Here is a 19,324-nt window from a genome sequence, read left to right as displayed (position 1 = left end):
TTTGCCAATAACATCATATTTTTGAGATACAAAAACATATTTCTCGTATCAAGCACTGAAGCAAATGCTGCAGTCTCACACACCTCTTCAGTACCACAAATGATAATATGGCTCTTGTTCGCATTTAGTGAACCTGGTTTAAAAACTATCCTTCTGAAGCTGCTTTTGTGCAGGATTAGTGGTGTCAAACTCGTGAATGAATGAACAACTTTTGCATAATCCATCAATACAGAATATGCAAATTGCAAAAAAAAACGTGATGTGATAGATGAAATCTGAGCTCAGATTCAGATACAGCACCCCAAAATTACACTAAATCAGTTTTCAAAGTCCATCCAAGAAAAAAAATATTTTTGTTGACAAGTGTTATGTTATAACTCATCATTCATTCAGTTTCTACACAAATTCACTCCAATCCAGGGTCATGGGGATACTGGCGCCTATCCCAGTGACTGCTGGGGTCATTGGGGTGCTGGATCCTATCCCACGACTGCTTGATTGACCCTTGTTTGGAGTGAGTGTGTACAGAAAATGAATGAATGATTAATGAGTAAGACAATGTACATGCTGGACAGGACGCCAGTTTATCGCAGGGCCACACATAGACACACAAACTCAGTCTCACACCTACGGTCACCGATTCACCAAACCTGCTTTTTTTTGGAAGTTTGAGGAAGCCGGATCACCCAGGGGGAACCCAAGCGAACATGGAGAAAACATATGCAAACTCTAAACAGAAAGACCGAGGTGGGAAGTGATCCCATGACCTTCTTGATGTGAAGCAACAGTGCTAACTACTAAGCCACTGTCCTGCCTATAACTCATAAGTTTAAACTATTTCAATCCACGAAGTTGTGAAGTTACCACTGTTGCCTGTGTGCTTGCTCTAGGGGTTGGTAAGGTTAGACCTTACTTGTGTGAAGCACTTTGAAGCAGCTTTGATGTGATTTGGCGCTGTATAAATGAAATGAATTTCAACTGAATTGAAGTTGCTGGCTGCTGTGGACTTGGCCATGTTTGTCCTTTCTAAGGGGATGATGATGGTTTAAGCAGTGTGCTTGTGACCAAAGGATTCTTGGTTCAAATCCCCATGTAGCTGGAAAATCACTAAGGGTTCTTGAGTGAGGTCCATAATCCTCAAATTGCTCCCAGTGTGCAGTTGAGTGCCTAGCATGGCTGTACAGTGACATAGGTCTGTATGTACTAGTGTATGTGAGGCCTTGCTGTAAAGTTTTTTTGATTATGAAAGCGATATATATAAACAGTTAATTTACACTTAACCCCTGCAAAAGCTAGGGTATTGTAGAGCAAGTCAAAAACAGTTTATTTTAGGGCTTACTGGAGTAACAAAAAGATTGAGGTGGGGGGAGGGGGGGCGGGGTTTGGATTAGCCCAAAGGTTTGTAGGTTGATGCACGAAGAGATAATGCTGCACCACTAAAGCTAAGCATTCATTTATTAAATTTATTGGATACCTACATTGTTTTGTCCAGGTACGGCTAGCTTTTTTGTAAGGAGATGATGTTAGTGAGTATGCATGAAAATGGCCGGTGGCAGGGGTTGACATTACATTATTATCAAACAGTTGCAGAAGATAGGTTAAATTGCCAAGGACATTCGTGCCAGCATGGTTGACCACCCGCCATACTGTCCTGCTTTAACACCATCTTACTTCTTTCCATGGGATAAACTTCCTGTCAGGACAATTTTATGTCCAGCTACTGCAAGCCACAAGTCAACTTGAATGCATTTGGCGATGACTTGGGACTTGTGCTATCGAAAATGAGAGTGACTTGTCAGTGACTGTGAGAACTACGCCAATGAAATTCATGCATCACTGCCAAAAGACATCTGTGTACCTCACAGGGGATTATGTTGAAAAATAACACACACCGATTCTCATCCCACAAAGCAATCATGGTTATGAACTTGTCAGCCAACTCTCATGTAGTGGAGCAACGGCTGAAATGTGGAGATGACTTGGCAGGGGCGTCACAAGAGAGTGAACTCACTGTTTAGCTGATTTTTGATTCTACAGCAGAGACTGTTTTGCCGTCTGCTGTTCTTTTACCCATAAATTAAAAGATAAGTAGGCTGGCCAAAGTCAGGAGAGAACTACTTGGGGACAATGCTCCCACACCAATCCCACTGTGGGTCGAGTGATACACAGTGTAGTTAAATCTGAAGTCACATGTGATTTCCCTGGGTAGGAAAGCTGAGGTTCTCAAGTCAGTTTGCAACACACAACGCCAGACTCTCAGGTTCCAAAATCCACAGATGGAAATCAGAGTTTTACAATTTCTACCTCGCCCACCCACATAACAATGTGGTTTGTATCCAGCAGGGAGGACCCATCCACTCCAGAGTTCAGTGTGAGCACAGTCGATGAGTGGTTGGAGGCCATTAAGATGGGCCAGTACAAGGACAACTTTTCCAGTGCTGGATATGTCAGCTTGGACTCAATTCTATACATCAGTATCAGGTATGAGATTCTCAGCAGCCTCGGCTTCATCAGTCAAACAACACAAGCCTTGCCAGCTTGGTGTAAAGAGTAAAAATGCGACATAAACACAGTGGTGGGTATAGTTCTGCTAAACAGCTAACTAATTAAGCTCGGGTGACCAAACGTCCTGGGTTTTTAGAAAGTGATGGCAATGTCCTGGTTTTCATTGTTTTCTCTGGGCCATTAAAGTGGATATAACACCTATAAAATTAGGTAAAACTGATAGAAATATCAAAATATACATACAGTATAGTAAGTTGAAAGTGGTTTTAATTATTATCACTGAGAAATAAAGTTTGTACAGTTTCTCAAAAGTGTGTTTCTTGGAAAGCGCACTGGTAGCGTTCCATCAGCGGTCACGTGATGCCGTGACGTCACAGCGCGTAGAGTCCCGTCTTTGTCTGTTAGATTAACAACAGGAACAGATGGACCTCAGCATGGACAGTGACGAGATCAAGAACTTTTCTGACTCCTCTTCAAGTGTGGATTATTTCTGACTTGGATCCTGAGGATGTCGCAGCAGTGATTAGACACTACAGATTGGAGCCGTATCTTTCAGACGAACATTCAAACCAGGAGCATTCTGGCAGCGAAAATAATGCTGATGGTGTTTATGGCGGAGCCGAAGCAGAGGCAAGAGACGTGCCAATTCCAATGGATTTTGAAAGGCTGAAGAATATGGAATGGTAAGGGAGGCTTTGATTTTTGTTGCTGCTGTTTATAACACTCTAAATACTGTATAGCATTTTCGATTCCAGCGTCTGTTTACTGCCTTTGTTATTGTTCCAGAGCCGCGACAGTGTAGCTATTACTTGTGGACCACCGTCATTATCTTCGGGTTTTTGCTGTTTTCGTGTGCCTGGCATTGCATTCATCACTGTTTAGTTACGTTATTTTCATGAAAGAATAGGAAATAAACAGCGAAGGTTTCGAAAAAGATCAGCAAAAACAACAGTGAACATGCCGCCGCCGCGTTTACATGCCACTGTGTTTACGTGCCGCTGTGTTTACATGCCGCCGCCGTGTTTACATGCCGCCATGTTTACATTCCGCCGTGTTTACAGGCCGCTGCCGTGTTTACATGCCACCTCCATGTTTACATACCGCTGACGTGTTTACTACGTAAGTTCCTTGACCATTTCAAGATCATTGTGAACATATTATTTGGGGTTGACATTTTAGGTGTTCCTGTGAGTAGTGAGAACATGGAGACGGTAGAGGAAAGTGTCTGCTGTCGGGAGCAAATGCATGTGTGCGAGCGGCAGCCGGACAATTTCGTGCATCACACAACAGCGCAGCTTTCGATCAATCTGCCTGGACTTTAAAAGGCCAAAACCTTTCGCCCTTGTGTTTGTGCAATATGCTGCGACACACTGGTCAGGTATATCGACAAACAAGTCCCTGAGAGCTGTGTTTAATCAAAGTTTCTGCCGCTAAAAAAAGTGTAAACAACGGCCGTCAGGCGTGCAAGCCGATACGGTTTACACGTAGTGACGTATTTTAGGCTTGGTGCTCAGCAGGAAGCTGGTCACGGGGCGTCCACATTTTTCAGTGGCGGGACGTTCAAATATTATATATATAACGGGAGAATTGCATCCATTTTCCCAAAACGCTTAGGTTGACCGAATTGTATAACCTTTGTTACATGTAATAAGACTATGTTGTCTTTAAGTGTCATATCCACTTTAAATTGGCCGCCATTCGGGGAGCTACTAATTGACGAACGATAGGCGCTATGGAACTGGAACAACTGGTAATTGGAATTGGTAGTTTTTGCTTATATTACACCCCAACTAAGGATTGATGAGATGATCAGGTTTCACCATTAAAATAACCAAGTTATTTAGCCACTATATAAAGCTATAGGTCAGCATTAGATGCATCAAACTCTTGACAGAACAGCGACAGAATGGCAGAACGGGAGAAGTTCTTCTCGACAAGGGTCAGACAGAAGTCAGACTACCAGAGCAAGAATTTTAGCTGAGGAAGCTTCTGCGATTTGAAGCAAAACGTCCTCGCGTCAAGCAACCCAGTCCAGTTGAAGATTCAAGCTTCTCTACTATGGAAACCACCTGGACAACTGAGAGCCTACACAGAAACTGTGTGAAGGGGCCCTTAGTACCCACTGCCAACCGAGTATCATTTGAGTATCTCATTGCCGAGCCGTGTGTCCTGGTTTTCGGTAATCAAAATATGGTCACTCTAATTAAGCTAAATTTGTTATTAGTGGATTAACTTCTCCACTAACATTTAAAACCATCATTAGTCTGATACTTTGTTAAGAATAAGAATTAACAGTCACAAATGTTTTGAAACCCTGAGATCATACTCTTTTTTTCTTTTTTTTCTTTTTTTCATTTTGGCACTTATCAAACCTAATATGTAGGTTTGCTATACCCACCAGTGTATTAACAGACGTTTCTAATAGTGCTGGAAATCTTTATTATTTTTATCTATACTTGTTCTCCTTTCACTGCAGTGAACTGGCTAAGATGGGTGTGAGTCTAGCTGGCCATCAGAAAAAGATTCTGTCCAGCGTGCAGAGCCTGCAGTCCCAGGGGACGCATGTTGAAGTATAACATTTTCCACACAAATCCGCAGTGAGACAGAGCCAAAATGGATGCTCCTGTGAAGAGCTGTACATGCTGGATACTTTGCGCTCTGTCCTCCATTGACTTTGTGACCCACTGAGATGGAGACAACACGGACTCCTTCACCTTCTTGCAGTTTCACCATTCTTCCCATCTGAAATGGGCACGACTGACTTCAGCACCCAGAGACCCAGCAGCACAGCCACCGGAGAGAGACACGTCCAATGGCAAGACCACATTTACCGCATCTCAGACCATTTCACATTGTATCAACAGAAGAAAAAAAGATTTTTAACAAAGTATGACAAAATGTATTATTATCATCACTGTCTGTGAGGTGTACAGTTGGTTTTTATTGTTATTTTATTTCTTTTCACCTTCAAGAGTTTAAAAAGGTCAAAAGATCTGTATATGTGTAGATATATGTTTATATGGGCTGTGTGTCCCACAAATGTAGAGATGGTGGACCTAATGTTTGTATTGGTGGTGAGGTTTATATTGCTTGACCTTATTAGGAGTAATGACCTAGTAGCTGTCCGTCCCCTTCCATTGCTCTCTGTATGCAGAAAGCCAGTCAAAGACCTGAGATTCTGAAAGACATGAATGTGTTTGATGAAGGTACAGAAAAATCTGACCTTTTGACATAAACAAGGTTGTAGATTTTGCTAGATTGTGTAGGATGGAAGTGTGATTGCTTTTAAATTGCGCATCTGAGCAAGACAAGGGCTTCCCTAGTAACTGCTCAAACACAAACTTCCATAGCAACCAGACCCATTGCACGTTTGCTAGTCTACTTATGATGTAACCAAGTGCAAAGAAACAGGAGAAACTGCTTACGGGGCAGTAAGCACAGTAATATTTTTACTCTTCCATAAGTGACTGTCAATTCCAAACAACGTTGTCTAGTTGCAGTATAATGTTGGGAATCTTTTAGCCCAGGAGGTTGTCTTTCCATGTATCCAGCTGTTGGAAAGTTCTGTTGTTTTGTGCAGGGTAAAGGCCACGCAGAGGTCATCATAGAGTTGACACGGTTAAGAACGTGTTGTTGTTTTCCAATGTTGTGCCATGTATAGTAATTTTAAAATCTTCATCTCAACAACAAACCACCATTTTTATAATTATCTGTTCACTAGTTATCATGGCTCGAGTGTTACACGCCGCCTGCTTCAGTGACTTGCCCAAAACAAAACAAAAAAATAAGCTGGTAAACCAGAACAAATTGCTAGAACTCAAAATAACTGGGATAACTGATTACCTCAATTATTTTTTAAGTTTGCATATTCAAACAAAACATAATTAGAATTACTCTATTAGAACATAAATATTTGGTGTTAGGGTTACATTTATCTTTTGATTGTGCCTCAAAACTCAAAACTAGGGATGGGTATTGATAAGATTTCATCAATATCGATATCATTATTGATTCCACTTATCGATCCAATTCCTTATCGACTCCCTTATCGACCCCTCTTGTGAATTTTCTGTGTACTAAAAGTAGGCTTTAAAGGTTTTCTATGTCAACAATATTTTATTGAGTCTTAAAGTAAATAAATAGGAAATTGGTCACTGGATCCTTAAAGTCTGGACATAATAAAGTCTACATGGTGGATCCTTGATCTCTGGACATAAATAGAAATAAACAAAATCTGTAGTTTTTGTCAAAAGCATTTCCTTCAGATATTACTGACATGAATGTCTTTCCATACCTCTGAGCTGAGCTCTTGCAGCTGGCTGTGCTGCACGTCAGGATGTAATTCATAAAGAATGCTGGACGTCTCATTTTGGGAAGAAAAAAACGTTTTAGTCAATTGTAGTTTATTGTCTATATTACAACATTTGGAAAGAGGTGTCATTTTATTTAAAGCGGCGATTTGCTTTTGAAGTTATTAATTCCAAGTGGACTCTGTCTTGGCAGAGAGCCGCGCAGCATTTGGAGCTGTGCCATGGAACGGAGGACAATTCTCGTTTCTTGACTGCAACAAAACAAGAGTCCCAGTTAGTGACTTTAATCCACACAAAAGTGACTCACGGTTGACATATTTTAATGGCTTTGAGTGGAGCTAAGAAGCGGACTTGCTTCTGAAGAGCAGCGAATCAAAGAACCAACGAGCCAGCGGATTGAAGCATTCCTTCAATGGTTGACGCTTCAAAGTGGAGTTGTGCTGCAGAAGCGGTTGATTACAGTCCCACTGCAGGGTCTGTAATCAACGTAGAGAAATGATCATTTTCCCGACAAACACCCTCAAAAACAATGGCCGCTCTGAAGGATCAATAAGGGAATCGTTAAGCAAAAGACTATTGATATCGGTGGATCGAATCATTTCTTAACGATACCCGAAAAGAACCAGTTCTCGATACCCAACCCTACTTTAGTTTTAGTTAAGTAAAATGAACTTGGGTAGATTGAGTTTAATCAACACAATGATGTAATATTCTAAATTAAGTAACCTTTTGCATTATGTCACAAGTATTCAGTTAGGTATTGTGCCAGAGATATTGATGTTACAACTATTTTATTCCCTTAAGGTCAATTCCTGACCCCTAATGTGGGGGGTTCACTCAGTGCTGTTCTCTTTATTTGGTTTACTGATGCAGACTCAAAGCTGGAATTGAAAAACAAACTGAAAATAATGTGAGTTATACACATTTATGGGGGGATGGGGGGACAAGGATGCACACCCACCACTTTGGGACAATGGTGGATGTAGGAAGGTGAAACTGAGAAGCTGGTGGATCAATTAGAGTCCTCTTTTATGTCAAATCAGTGAACCCCAACATACTCAACTCCCAACAGCACTGAAGAAATAAATACCCAATGTTGGATCTGCAGTGACTTGAGTATTGTTTGAATGTTGCTGTTGTACTTAAAATTGTTAAGTAGTATTAACTTAAATGATGTGAGCTGAAATAACTGAAAACATTAATCAGTATTTTTTTTTTTTTTTTAGCTGCAAACAAAAAATACATCTAGCACAAACTATAAATATTTATGTTGATATAATTGTTTTTGAAAACAAACTCATCAAAACTAGTAAAAAAGGTCAGGTTTGCAGTGTGATAAGTAAGAAAATGTACTTGGGGGATTAAAGTTAAATCTGAGAATGATTCATTTAAAAGTTCAGTCTGATAAAATTGCATTTGATATTTAAAAAAGTGAAACTGTTTAATTTGAAAAATGACTAAATAAATAAACATTTGCATATTGATACTATTGATACTCAAGGCCCAGGGTAATATGATTACTAATCAGTTCTAATCAATTCATTATTTTTCATTTGGATGCAGCCGGATCTTCTTGGCGTTATTTCTACTCTACTTTTGGACCCTTTCTCAGTAAGATTAGTATTAGTAGTGTTGGATTTCAGTAGTGGTGCTGTCAGAGGGTAATGTTTTATTTTATTTTATTTTTTTATTCAAAAAACAAAAACTTTGTGTGTGCTGTGCAGTCTCAGTTCCATGTCATCGGTCATGCCAACTTATTTCAAACACCACTAGATTCAAACACACAGATGTATTTAAGGTATGCTTACAAAATGATGTTTACAACAACAAAACACTAAAAATGTTGGTTCTTGGTTTGTGGAAGGAAACTGATTATCACATTAATTACAAGGTTAGGTATAACGGCACCATCTTTGTGTGCACTGCATTAATGACACTGAAGCTGTGTGTAGTGTTTTCCCAAATCTGATATTAATATATGTGGTACTCTATAGGGCCAACAGTGGCATAAAGTACAGTATATATGATTGTATCATAGTGTAAAATATGTACAGTGTTGATTTCCAATGTTAGAATGTTTGTAATGATGATGATGTACTTTTATTGTGAAAAAAGAGATTTCTGGGGAGATTTTGTCCAAGGGGCGGGTCATATTGGGGAAGAGTGAAGAGAGGTAATTTGTTGAGCTGAACAAAAGGAATGTAGCATGGTTGTGAAAATTCAGCTTTGACTGACAGGTGACAGTGACTGCAGTTTCAGCCATAGAGTTAGAATGAGTAGAATTGACTTTGCATGTCAACATTGTTAATACAGGCTCAATGAACAATTACCATAAATTTTGGGCCAGAGAAGGTGCACATATGTTTTTAGCCTGTCATTTAAAAGGGACATATACATACTTTTTTGTAAGATGCTGCCTTTTAAACAGATGGATTTTTTGTTTGTTTGTTTGTTTGTTTTGTTTGTTTTTGCCAAAAAATATTGCACAAACACAGAGGGATCCTATAAATGTTTGTTTTTTGTGCCTGTTGCTTTAAATGGAAAAGAGCTGCTACTTGCCACGCCCCCTCTCCCTTTAAACAGGTGTTATCATTCAGCCTCTCTGCTGAACTGAAAGATGTGTGTCTTAGCAGAGCAGATAGCAGAGTAACTCAGTGGGCATGTGTCGCAGGAGTCCACACATGGACTTGTGTGACGTATGTTACAGAAATTTATAATAAGCCATTTTAAGCCTAAATATAGCTTACAGCAGGGAGTTCCTACATGCACAGAGATATTGCTCTAGGACTTTGGTAACTTTAAACATGTGACCACAACCACATTTAAGGCCAAACGCTTGATTAAAAAATATATTTCTGCACAATATGACCTCTTTAAGAAAATAAAATAAAAAATGACAATATAGCATGAGCCAAGATAAGGGACCTCACTGGGCCACACCAGAGTGGACATCACCATGGAATAGTTACACAATAGATGGTCAAAACTCTTTATCAAGATGTAGAAAGCATACACATTAATTACAGCTAAAAAATAAAAAAAAATGGAGAACAAAGAGGGAAATCAACTTATTACATATTCATATTTATTGTTTTGTTTATTTTCCATCAATCAAGTTGTGCACAATCACTTTAAGTGTGATTACCTGTGCCTAGAGGGGACCCCTCCCCCCACCTCACATGCATTGAGGAAATGCTAACATGCCAAGGAAGTGTGTGTGTGTGTGTGTGTGTGTGTGTGTGTGTGTGTGTGTGTGTGTGTGTGTGTGTGTGTGTGTGTGTGTGTGTGTGTGTGTGTGTGTGTGTGTGTGTGTGTGAGTGAAAACTGAGGTGATAAAGGCTGCAGGATACATTAAAATGAATGCCTCCTTGGTCTGGAAACTCATTTTCATCCAAGCTGGGAGGTGCTCATGGAGATGGATTTTCCACCTCTTACAATCCAAGAGCAAAAATTATGGAATCACCGGCCTCAGAGGATGTTCATTCAGTTGTTTAATTTTGTAAAAAAAAAAGCAGATCACAGACATGACACAAAACTAAAGTCATTTCAAATGGCAACTTTCTGGCTTTAAGAAACACTATAAGAAATCAGGAAAAATAATTGTGGCAGTCAGTAACGGTTACTTTTTTAGACCAAGCAGAGGAAAAAAAATATGGAATCACTCAATTCTGAGGAAAAAATTATGGAATCACCCTGTAAATTTTCATCCCCCAAATTAACACCTGCATCAAATCAGATCTGCTCATTGACATTGACCCTATGTGTCTTTTTGCAAGGAATGTTTTTGCAGTTTTTGCTCTATGGCAAGATGCATTATCATCTTGAAAAATGATTTCATCATCCCCAAACATCCTTTCAATTGTCCAAAATATCAACGTAAACTTGTGCATTTATTGATGATATAATGACAGCCATCTCCCCAGTGCCTTTACCTGACATGCAGCCCCATATCATCAATGACTGTGGAAATTTACATGTTCTCTTCAGGCAGTCATCTTTATAAATCTCATTGGAAAGGCACCAAACAAAAGTTCCAGCATCATCACCTTGCCCAATGCAGATTTGAGATTCATCACTGAATATGACTTTCATCCAGTCATCCACAGTCCACAATTGCTTTTCCTTAGCCCATTGTAACCTTGTTTTTTTCTGTTTAGGTGTTAATGATGCCTTTCGTTTAGCTTTTCTGTATGTAAATCCCATTTCCTTTAGGCGGTTTCTTACAGTTCGGTCACAGACGTTGACTCCAGTTTCCTCCCATTCGTTCCTCATTTGTTTTGTTGTACATTTTTTGATTTTTGAGACATATTGCTTTAGGTTTTCTGTCTTGACGCTTTGATGTCTTCCTTGGTCTACCAGTATGTTTGCCTTTAACAACCTTCCCATGTTGTTTGTATTTGGTCCAGAGTTTAGACACAGCTGACTGTGAACAACCAACATCTTTTGCAACATTGCGTGATGATTTACCCTCTTTTAAGAGTTTGATAATCCTCTCCTTTGTTTCAATTGACATCTCTTGTGTTGGAGCCATGATTCATGTCAGTCCACTTGGTGCAACAGCTCTCCAAGGTGTGTTCACTCCTTTTTAGATGCAGACTAACAAGCAGATCTGATATGATGCAGGTGTTTACAGGGTGATTAAATAATTTTTTCCTCAGAATTGAGTGATTCCATATTTTTTTCCTCTGCTTGGTCTAAAAAAGTAACCGTTACTGACTGCCACAATCTTTTTTTCTTGATTTCTTATAGTGTTTCTTAAAGCCAGAAAGTTGCCATTTGAAATGACTTTAGTTTTGTGTCATGTCTGTGATCTGCTTTTTTTTCTACAAAATTAAACAACTGAATGATTCCATAATTTTTGCCAGGGGTTGTAGTTACTTCTCCCAAAAAGTAACTCAGTTAGTAACTGAGTTACAGCATAATAGTAGAATAAATTACAACCCCACTTCCAATGAAGTTGGGACGTTGTGTGAAATGTAAATAAAATGGAACCTATATTCAGTTGAATACACCACAAAGACAAGATATTTAATGTTCAAACTGATAAACTTTATTGTTTTTGTGCAAATATTTGCACATTTTGAAATGGATGCCTGCAACATGTTTCAAAAAAGCTGGGACAGTGGTATGTTTATCACTGTGTTACATCACCTTTCCTTCTAACAACACTCAATAAGTGTTTGGGAACTGAGGACACTAATTATTGAAGCTTTGTAGGTGGAATTATTTCCCTTTCTTGCTTAATGTACGATTTCAGTTGTTCAACAGTCCGAGGTCTCCGTTGTCGTATTTTGCGCTTCATAATGCGCCACACATTTTCATTCGGTGACAGGTCTGGACTGCAGGCAGGCCAGTCTATTACCCCCACTCTTTTACTATGAAGCCACGCTGTTGTAACATGTGAAGAATGTGGCTTGGCATTGTCTTGCTGAAATAAGCAGGGACATCCCTGAAAAAGACATGTACCTTTCAGCATTGTTGTTGCCATCACAGATGTGTAAGTTGCCCACGCCATGGGCACTAACACACCCCAATACCATCACAGATGTTGGCTTTTGAACTTTGCGCTGGTAACAATCTGGATGGTCTTTTTCCTCTTTTGTCCAGAGGACACAATGTCCATGATTTCCAAAAACAATTTGAAATGTGGACACATCAGACCACAGCACACTTTTCCACTTTGTGTCTGTCCATTTCATATGAGCTCGGGCCCAGTGAAGGCAGCAGCGTTTCTGCATGTTGTTGATGTATGGCTTTCACTTTGTATTGTAGAGTTTTAACTTGCACTTGTAGATGTAGCGACGAACTGTGTTAACTGACAATGGTTTTCTGAAGTGTTACTGAGCTCACGCGGTAAGATCCTTTATACACATGCCGCCTGATTGATTGAAGGTCATGGGCATTCAATGTTGGTTTTTGGCCTTGCCGCTTACATTTAGAAAGTTCTCCAGATTCTCTGGACTGTAGATGATGGAATCCCTAAATTTCTTGCAGTTGAACATTGAGAAACATTGTTCTTAAACTGTTGAACTATTTTTTCACACAGTTGTTCACAAAGTGGTGATCCTCACCCCATTTTGCTTGTGAACGGCTGAGCCTTTTGGGGATGCTCCCTTTATACCCAGTCATGACACTCACAGTTAGTGTCCTCAGTTCCCAAACGCTTATTGAGTGTTGTTAGAATGAAAGGTGATGTAACATAGTGGTAAACATACCACTGTCTCAACTTTTTTGAAATGTGTTGCAGGCATCCATTTCAAAAGCAAATATTTGCACAAAAACAATAAAGTTTATCAGTTTTAACATTAAATATCTTGTCTTTGTGGTGTATTCAATTCAATATAAGTTGAAGAGGATTTGCAAATCATTGTATTCTGTTTTTATTTACATTTTACACAATGTCCCAACTTCAATGGAATTGGGGTTGTATTAACAGAAAACATTGCACATTAATCTACACTATTTTAATGTTGCTCTGGGATAACTTACTTTTGTTAAATGTTCAAATATGTCAATGAATTTGGACCCCCTCCCCAATCCACCACACCCTTTAATGAATTTTAAATTTAGCTGTGTGTTAGATTATGTATAATAAAACTGAATATTATATGTTTAATTAAATTAAATGGACACTTAATATAATAAATTATGAACAGAAAACATTGTACATTGATCGACTCTATTTTAATGTTGTGGGACAATGTGAGAAACATCAAATTGAATATATTATTTTAGATATCATCATTAAAATGTTTAGGATAGTAGGACAATCAAACATAATCGATATTTTACAACTTTTAACATTTATTGGACGTCAACAGGCCACAACCCATCAAAGAAATCTAAAATTTACTTATGCTCTTTTACATGTATATTTTTGACTTTGTCTCATTGGGGGGGTGGGGGGGGGTGATGTTTGTAGTGTCCAGCTGAAAAACACAAATTATATGTGTACGTCTTGGTCGTTGGTGTGAGAGTGGGTGTATTTGAGCTCCAGCCCACTGCTGTCTTTGGTTGGCTTACCATGAAACTTTATTCTTCCTTAGCCAATCACCTTCACTTACGCAGTTGTCTCGTTGCCCCCCACCCCCAAAGAAAAGAAAGAAAAAACATCTCTGCAGAGAGAGATGAAAACAGGGTTGATTAGCTTAATTATAGTAACGTGCCACATTTTATTGTCAGTAGTGATAACAGCATTGTAAGGATGTAAACAGTTTGATTACCGTATTGCCTGACCTTACATATGGGCCTGCCTCATTAAATTGCTGGGTCAAAACTCTGCCGGAAAAAATAAACACCTGCCTTAAATACGCGTCGGTCTTGTTTAAAGGCCATGTCACGTATGTTAGCTGCCAGATATTGCTGCCTGGCTGATTACCCGTGTGAGCAGTTGCAGGTTCAAATGGTAGCCTCCTGTTGAGTGTGGGTGCTGACAGACAATATACCGTTCAATAAATAAAAATTATTTAATTATTTAAATTATTAAAAATAAAATAAATAAATGAAATAATAAATATACAGTTAATTTGACTCCTGAGGGAGTCACTACTACTACCAGTGATGTCTCAAAATGGAAGTACAGTTCCTGCACCATTGAGACAAAGCTGCAAGCTGTTATGTTTGCCGGGAAAAACAGCAAGGTACATACAGTTTAAAATTAATTAATTATTGTCATTAAGTGAAGCAAAGGAAGCAAGTAGATCCATTCATGTTCCTGGTCTCCAAAACACAGGAAAAACAAACAACGAAATATGCCCAGGCTGAAAGCAGTAACGGTGACTAATATCATTGGATGCTTGCGCCCCCTGGTGGTTAGTCTCCACACAAGTACAAATCGCTGCACGCATTTACAGATCTAACGTGGCAGAACTGTAGACCTGGTTACACATTTGTGGGTCTAATTACAGACACAAAGATTTTTTTTTTTTTTACAGATTTGTGGATCAAAATACACATTTGCAAATACTTTTGCTACAATAATGCCCCCGTATATACCTAAAGTCTTGTCTTCTTCATGCCCTTTTGCTTTGAAATGTAACTCCCTTGAACTTTGCTAGACTGCCTCCAAGATTTCTCGTGGTACTGCTCCATTTCGTCCGTATCTATAAGCTTTCAGAAAGCGGGCACTAATACGAACACGTCTGTATCCATATGCATATTTAATGTTGAGTATAGATGAGCCTTTACAATCCAAGTGCACGTCACCGCTGTATCGTAAAATGTAGCTGAGGAGAAGCCAAGCACAAATCAGAACTTTTCATTAAACTTAATTACTCTTTACTGATGTATCAAGTAGACATACCATGTACAAATATATATTTTGGAGAACCTGAAGTATATTCTACTCTTACTAACTCTATGGCTTCACTCACGCAGCCTACCTTTGCCCGCTGGCCTTTTAGATGCCTTATTTACTGAGCTACTTTTCTGTGGGCTGACAGAGGAGATGTTAGGAGTAAAGTGTGTGTAAGGTAGTGTATTTAACTGTGTTGTTAAGATGACCTCACATCATTGCTCTGGTTCTGGAACATCCCAGAAACCCCCACAGTACCACTTTCACTTAAAAAACCTGCAGAGCAATCAAGGCTAAATCCTACTGCATTTTTGTTAATTATGTACATCGCGTAATCAGGATGGATTCAGTAATGATGTGTAAACGTCTTTGTATAATACCAAGGTTGAAACATGACAATGCTAAGCCACAGCCACAAATGTAGGTACGTACAGGGTGCATGCTGTCCTTTCAGACAGTGCGGCGACCTTTTGCAGGCTCTCTAAGTATTCCCACTACAGCACAGGTTCAACCCAGGCTTAATGTCACTATTCACCCTGTGAAGTTCAGCTATGTGGGTCGGTTTGCTTGACCTCATATGCAGTATTTGTCCTGCATTTCCCACCCGGTCTGTATTGTGAATGTTCCTGAGTGATTCTCATTGAGATTTTCAGGTCTCTCTCTCTCTCTCTCTCTCTCTATCTCTATCTATCTCTTTTTCTTGGGCCACCGTGCAACGCTTATTTGTCCTCAAGCCAGTTTCATATGCTTCTTGTAAAGGGTGTAGACATTCTAATGTCCTTCATGTTGCTGTAATAAATATGCTAATATTTCTAATTTCTCACTTGTTGACTGCAGTGTCTTTCTTCTGTCCATTCTCTGTCCTCCTGTATAGTTCCACAGCACACTTACAGTGGGACCCGCAGGATGATGGTACAATATTTAAAGTGCTTTACATAAAAGTAAGAATGTGAATTTTTGTTCAATACCAAACTGCCTACATTTGAAAAGAATTTCAAACTTATTTTTCCTCAAAACATGTTTTTTCTTTTGGCTGATCAAGGTCACCACATCAGAATTTGACACTTGGGTACCCTTCCTGACCACTCCAAATGTACATAAAGACTATGGCATAGGTGGCTTTGAGCTTATAATCTTCATATTGGGGGGGGGGGGGCAGCTACCACCATGCCACCAAGGCCGTTTTTTACCCTCAACTGCAAACAAAACAATTTACATTTAGTCAGGTATTTCTACTTCATTTCTTTATACATTTAGTTAAAAAAATAATTGTTAGAAGTCAAATTATTTAACTTTTTAATCACTGTTAGATTTTCAGTGGACCAGTAGTTTACATACACAAATGCCTCAGTAAAGGGGAAGTTCAACATTTTTCACTCTACGCTCTATTTTTAGGTGTTTTGAGGTTAATTTTTTCACTCAAAAACAAAATGAATTGGTGTAATATTGATTTAGTACATAAATGCTGTCACAGGCTAACTGGCTATCATGTTATTGTGTGGGACAAGCTAAAAGGACTCAGAGTGATACACCTTTTGTGACCACTAAAGAAGAAAAAATGTGGTTGTTGATATACACAGAGGATCCATACATACATAAAAGTGTGAATTTTACATCACTAAATGTGAATAAACGTTTTAAGACAACGAGGATTCAAATAGCCACTTAGCCTACAGGCCATTCGGTGGTGTTGCTGATATAACCACATGGTCAAGAGTACATTTGGAAACCTTTGTCAAGCACTATAGTATGAAGTAACATTCACAAATGCCATTTAAATCTTCACTGTGCAAAAATGAAACCTGATGTTAACCTTGTCCAGAAGCAGCATTGGCACACCTGCACTCGGCGATATCTGGGTTGGACTATCACACAGTGGAAATGTCTACTGTGATAAGACAAATTTGTATTCCATATCTTTTTTTACAAGAAGTGAACGCCGTGTGCTCCTGGCCAAGGACAAAAAGGACCATCCAGACTGTTACAGCAACAAATTCAAAAGTCAGGGTCTGTCATTGTATAGGTTTCTGTCAGTGCCCTTTGATAGAAACATTAATATAGAAAAGTACAACAACATTTCAGAGCAACATGTTCTGCATTTAAGACGTCTTTTCCATGGACGTCCATGTACTTTTCAAAAAGACAATGCAAAACCATATTCTGCACACATTACAAAGGTATAGCTGCAGAAGAAGTGGGTATGAATACTGCCAAAAGAACTCCCCAAAAATTGGGATAAATGATGCCTTTTGCATATATTTTATCCCATTAGTTCAAATAGAAACAATGAGTCTCTGAGTATTTCATGCTACTCATGGATTTTACTGTTTTTAGACATTACCAGGGTAATGATTTAGTTAATTGCCATAACAGCCGACAGAAAATTATGCCTTCCACATAATTTGACCAACACTAGTTCCTGAGATATTACATAATATCTCATCAGCAATGAATATGGGGCACTATGAATAATTATTTTTGGATATTATATATAGCGTCAGTCTGTCTGAGGTTACACCCCTGTCTACTTCCCATCACGCAGCATACTAGACCATTCATTTCCCCAGTGTTTCTAATCCAAGTGAGGTAACTCTTCTTGTGCCAATCATAAAAGAGTCATTTTTGAATCATTCTTAGTCTGTCTCCTCACCTGTGACCAGTTTGCCATAGTAGGCCTTACTGGGAACTGATAGTCTCGACAACACAGCTCCCAGGATCACTGCTGCACACAAACCTCTTCACCACATTCATGTGTCAAAGGATCTTTTCAGCTCTACTGACACAGGAATGGAAGGCTCAGTCAGATATGGTGCCATCTTCCATGCGGAAGTCACTGAAGTATTCAAAAAACTCCTCAGTTCCAAGTGGCGGGAGTGGATGAGATTCACCCAGAGAGTTGCAATGTTTCTGTGTAGGCTCTCAGTTGTCCAGGTGGTTTCCATAGTAGAGAAGCTTGAATCTTTGACTGGACTGGGTTGCTTGACGTGAGGACGTTTCGCTTCAAATCACAGAAGCTTCCTCAGCTAAAATTCTTGCTCTGGTAGTCTGACTTCTGTCTTGACTCTTGTAGAGAAGAATAAATCAGGAGAGAGTCGTCAAGGGAGCCATCAGGGGAGGCTTCCGTCCTGTTATTAGGAGAGTGCTAACTAGAGCACAATAGGTGCTAATTAGAGCTATTGTTTAGTCACTAGCCTATAGCAGTCAGCCTCTCGGTAGGTGGGGTCTGGTTAGGATAAAAAAAACTCCAGCTTTTGTTGGCTTCTGGTTTATTCTTCTCTACAAGAGTCAAGACAGAAGTCAGACTACCAGAGCAAGAATTTTAGCTGAGGAAGCTTCTGTGATTTGAAGCGAAACGTCCTCACGTCAAGCAACCCAGTCCAGTAGAAGATTCAAGCTTCTCTACTATTCACCCAGAGAGGTTAGTCTCTGGATGTTGTTGGTCAGTCATGGTTGACATGACTACACACTGTTGCATGGTAGTTGGGGACAGTACCTCTGGATTGGTGGTTTTCATATTTGGAAAAGGGTACTAGAGAGTGTCTTCCATTTATAAAGGAATCACATTTCTCAGCCTTCCTGGGAAATCCTATGCCAGAATGCTGGAAAGGAGACTTAGACTGATACTCCAACCTCAGATTCAGGAGAAGGAATGTGGGTTCTGTCATGGAACAGTGGACTTTCTCTTTACCTTATCATGGATATTAGATTGGGCGTGGGAGTATCCCCAACCAGTCTACAGCTTTTTTTGTGGACCTGGAAAAGGCCTACAACCAGGCACTCTGAGGTGTCTTGTCGGAGATGTTGTGGGGGTATGGTGTTCTGGGACCACTGCAATGTATACAACTGTTATTTTTTTGTTGTAAGCTGAACCCAGTTTTGCAGACAGTGATGAAACAAGGAGTGTGTAACAATCCAGGTGATTTATTGGCAAAGCCATGAGCAAACAGTTCAAACAGTGTGTAAAGTGACTAGTGCACAAAAATGTCCAAATAAGGTAGTGGCAACCAAACTGGGAGATTACTGGGACAACAAACTATCACAGAAACAGAGCACGACAAAGACAGAGATCAAAAAAGACTTAAAAAGAGCGCAAAGGGAGAGTGGAAAATAAATCATCACAATTACCAAACTTAACCGCAGAGGAAGAGAAATCATAATACCGAAACCAACGTAAAACTCCGGAGTGAACAAAGTCAAACAGTGTAGAAACCAACAT

The 19,324-nt window shown here is 39.5% G+C and overlaps 1 protein-coding gene across 2 annotated transcripts in view; it reads left to right on the top strand.

Moving 5' to 3' along the window:
* epha4b (eph receptor A4b) overlaps positions 1–6,272 on the top strand; it is a 297,581-nt gene extending 291,309 nt beyond the window's left edge. Inside the window, exons 18-19 of one of the 2 annotated variants that reach the window (XM_034182743.1) lie at positions 2,344–2,481; positions 4,982–6,272. In XM_034182743.1, coding sequence (XP_034038634.1) covers positions 2,344–2,481; positions 4,982–5,081 — 238 coding nt within the window. In that variant the 3' untranslated portion in view covers positions 5,082–6,272. Of the gene's footprint in view, positions 1–2,340; positions 2,482–4,981 lie in introns of both variants that reach the window. The other variant, XM_034182742.1, reaches the window with a different exon arrangement.
* Positions 6,273–19,324: the final 13,052 nt, after the last annotated feature.

This window comes from Thalassophryne amazonica, chromosome 12 (genome assembly GCF_902500255.1).
Source record: "Thalassophryne amazonica chromosome 12, fThaAma1.1, whole genome shotgun sequence".
NCBI classification, from domain to species: domain Eukaryota; kingdom Metazoa; phylum Chordata; class Actinopteri; order Batrachoidiformes; family Batrachoididae; genus Thalassophryne; species Thalassophryne amazonica.
The sequence above is the reverse complement of the archived record's forward strand: the minus strand, read 5'-3'. Positions and strand labels throughout refer to the sequence as shown.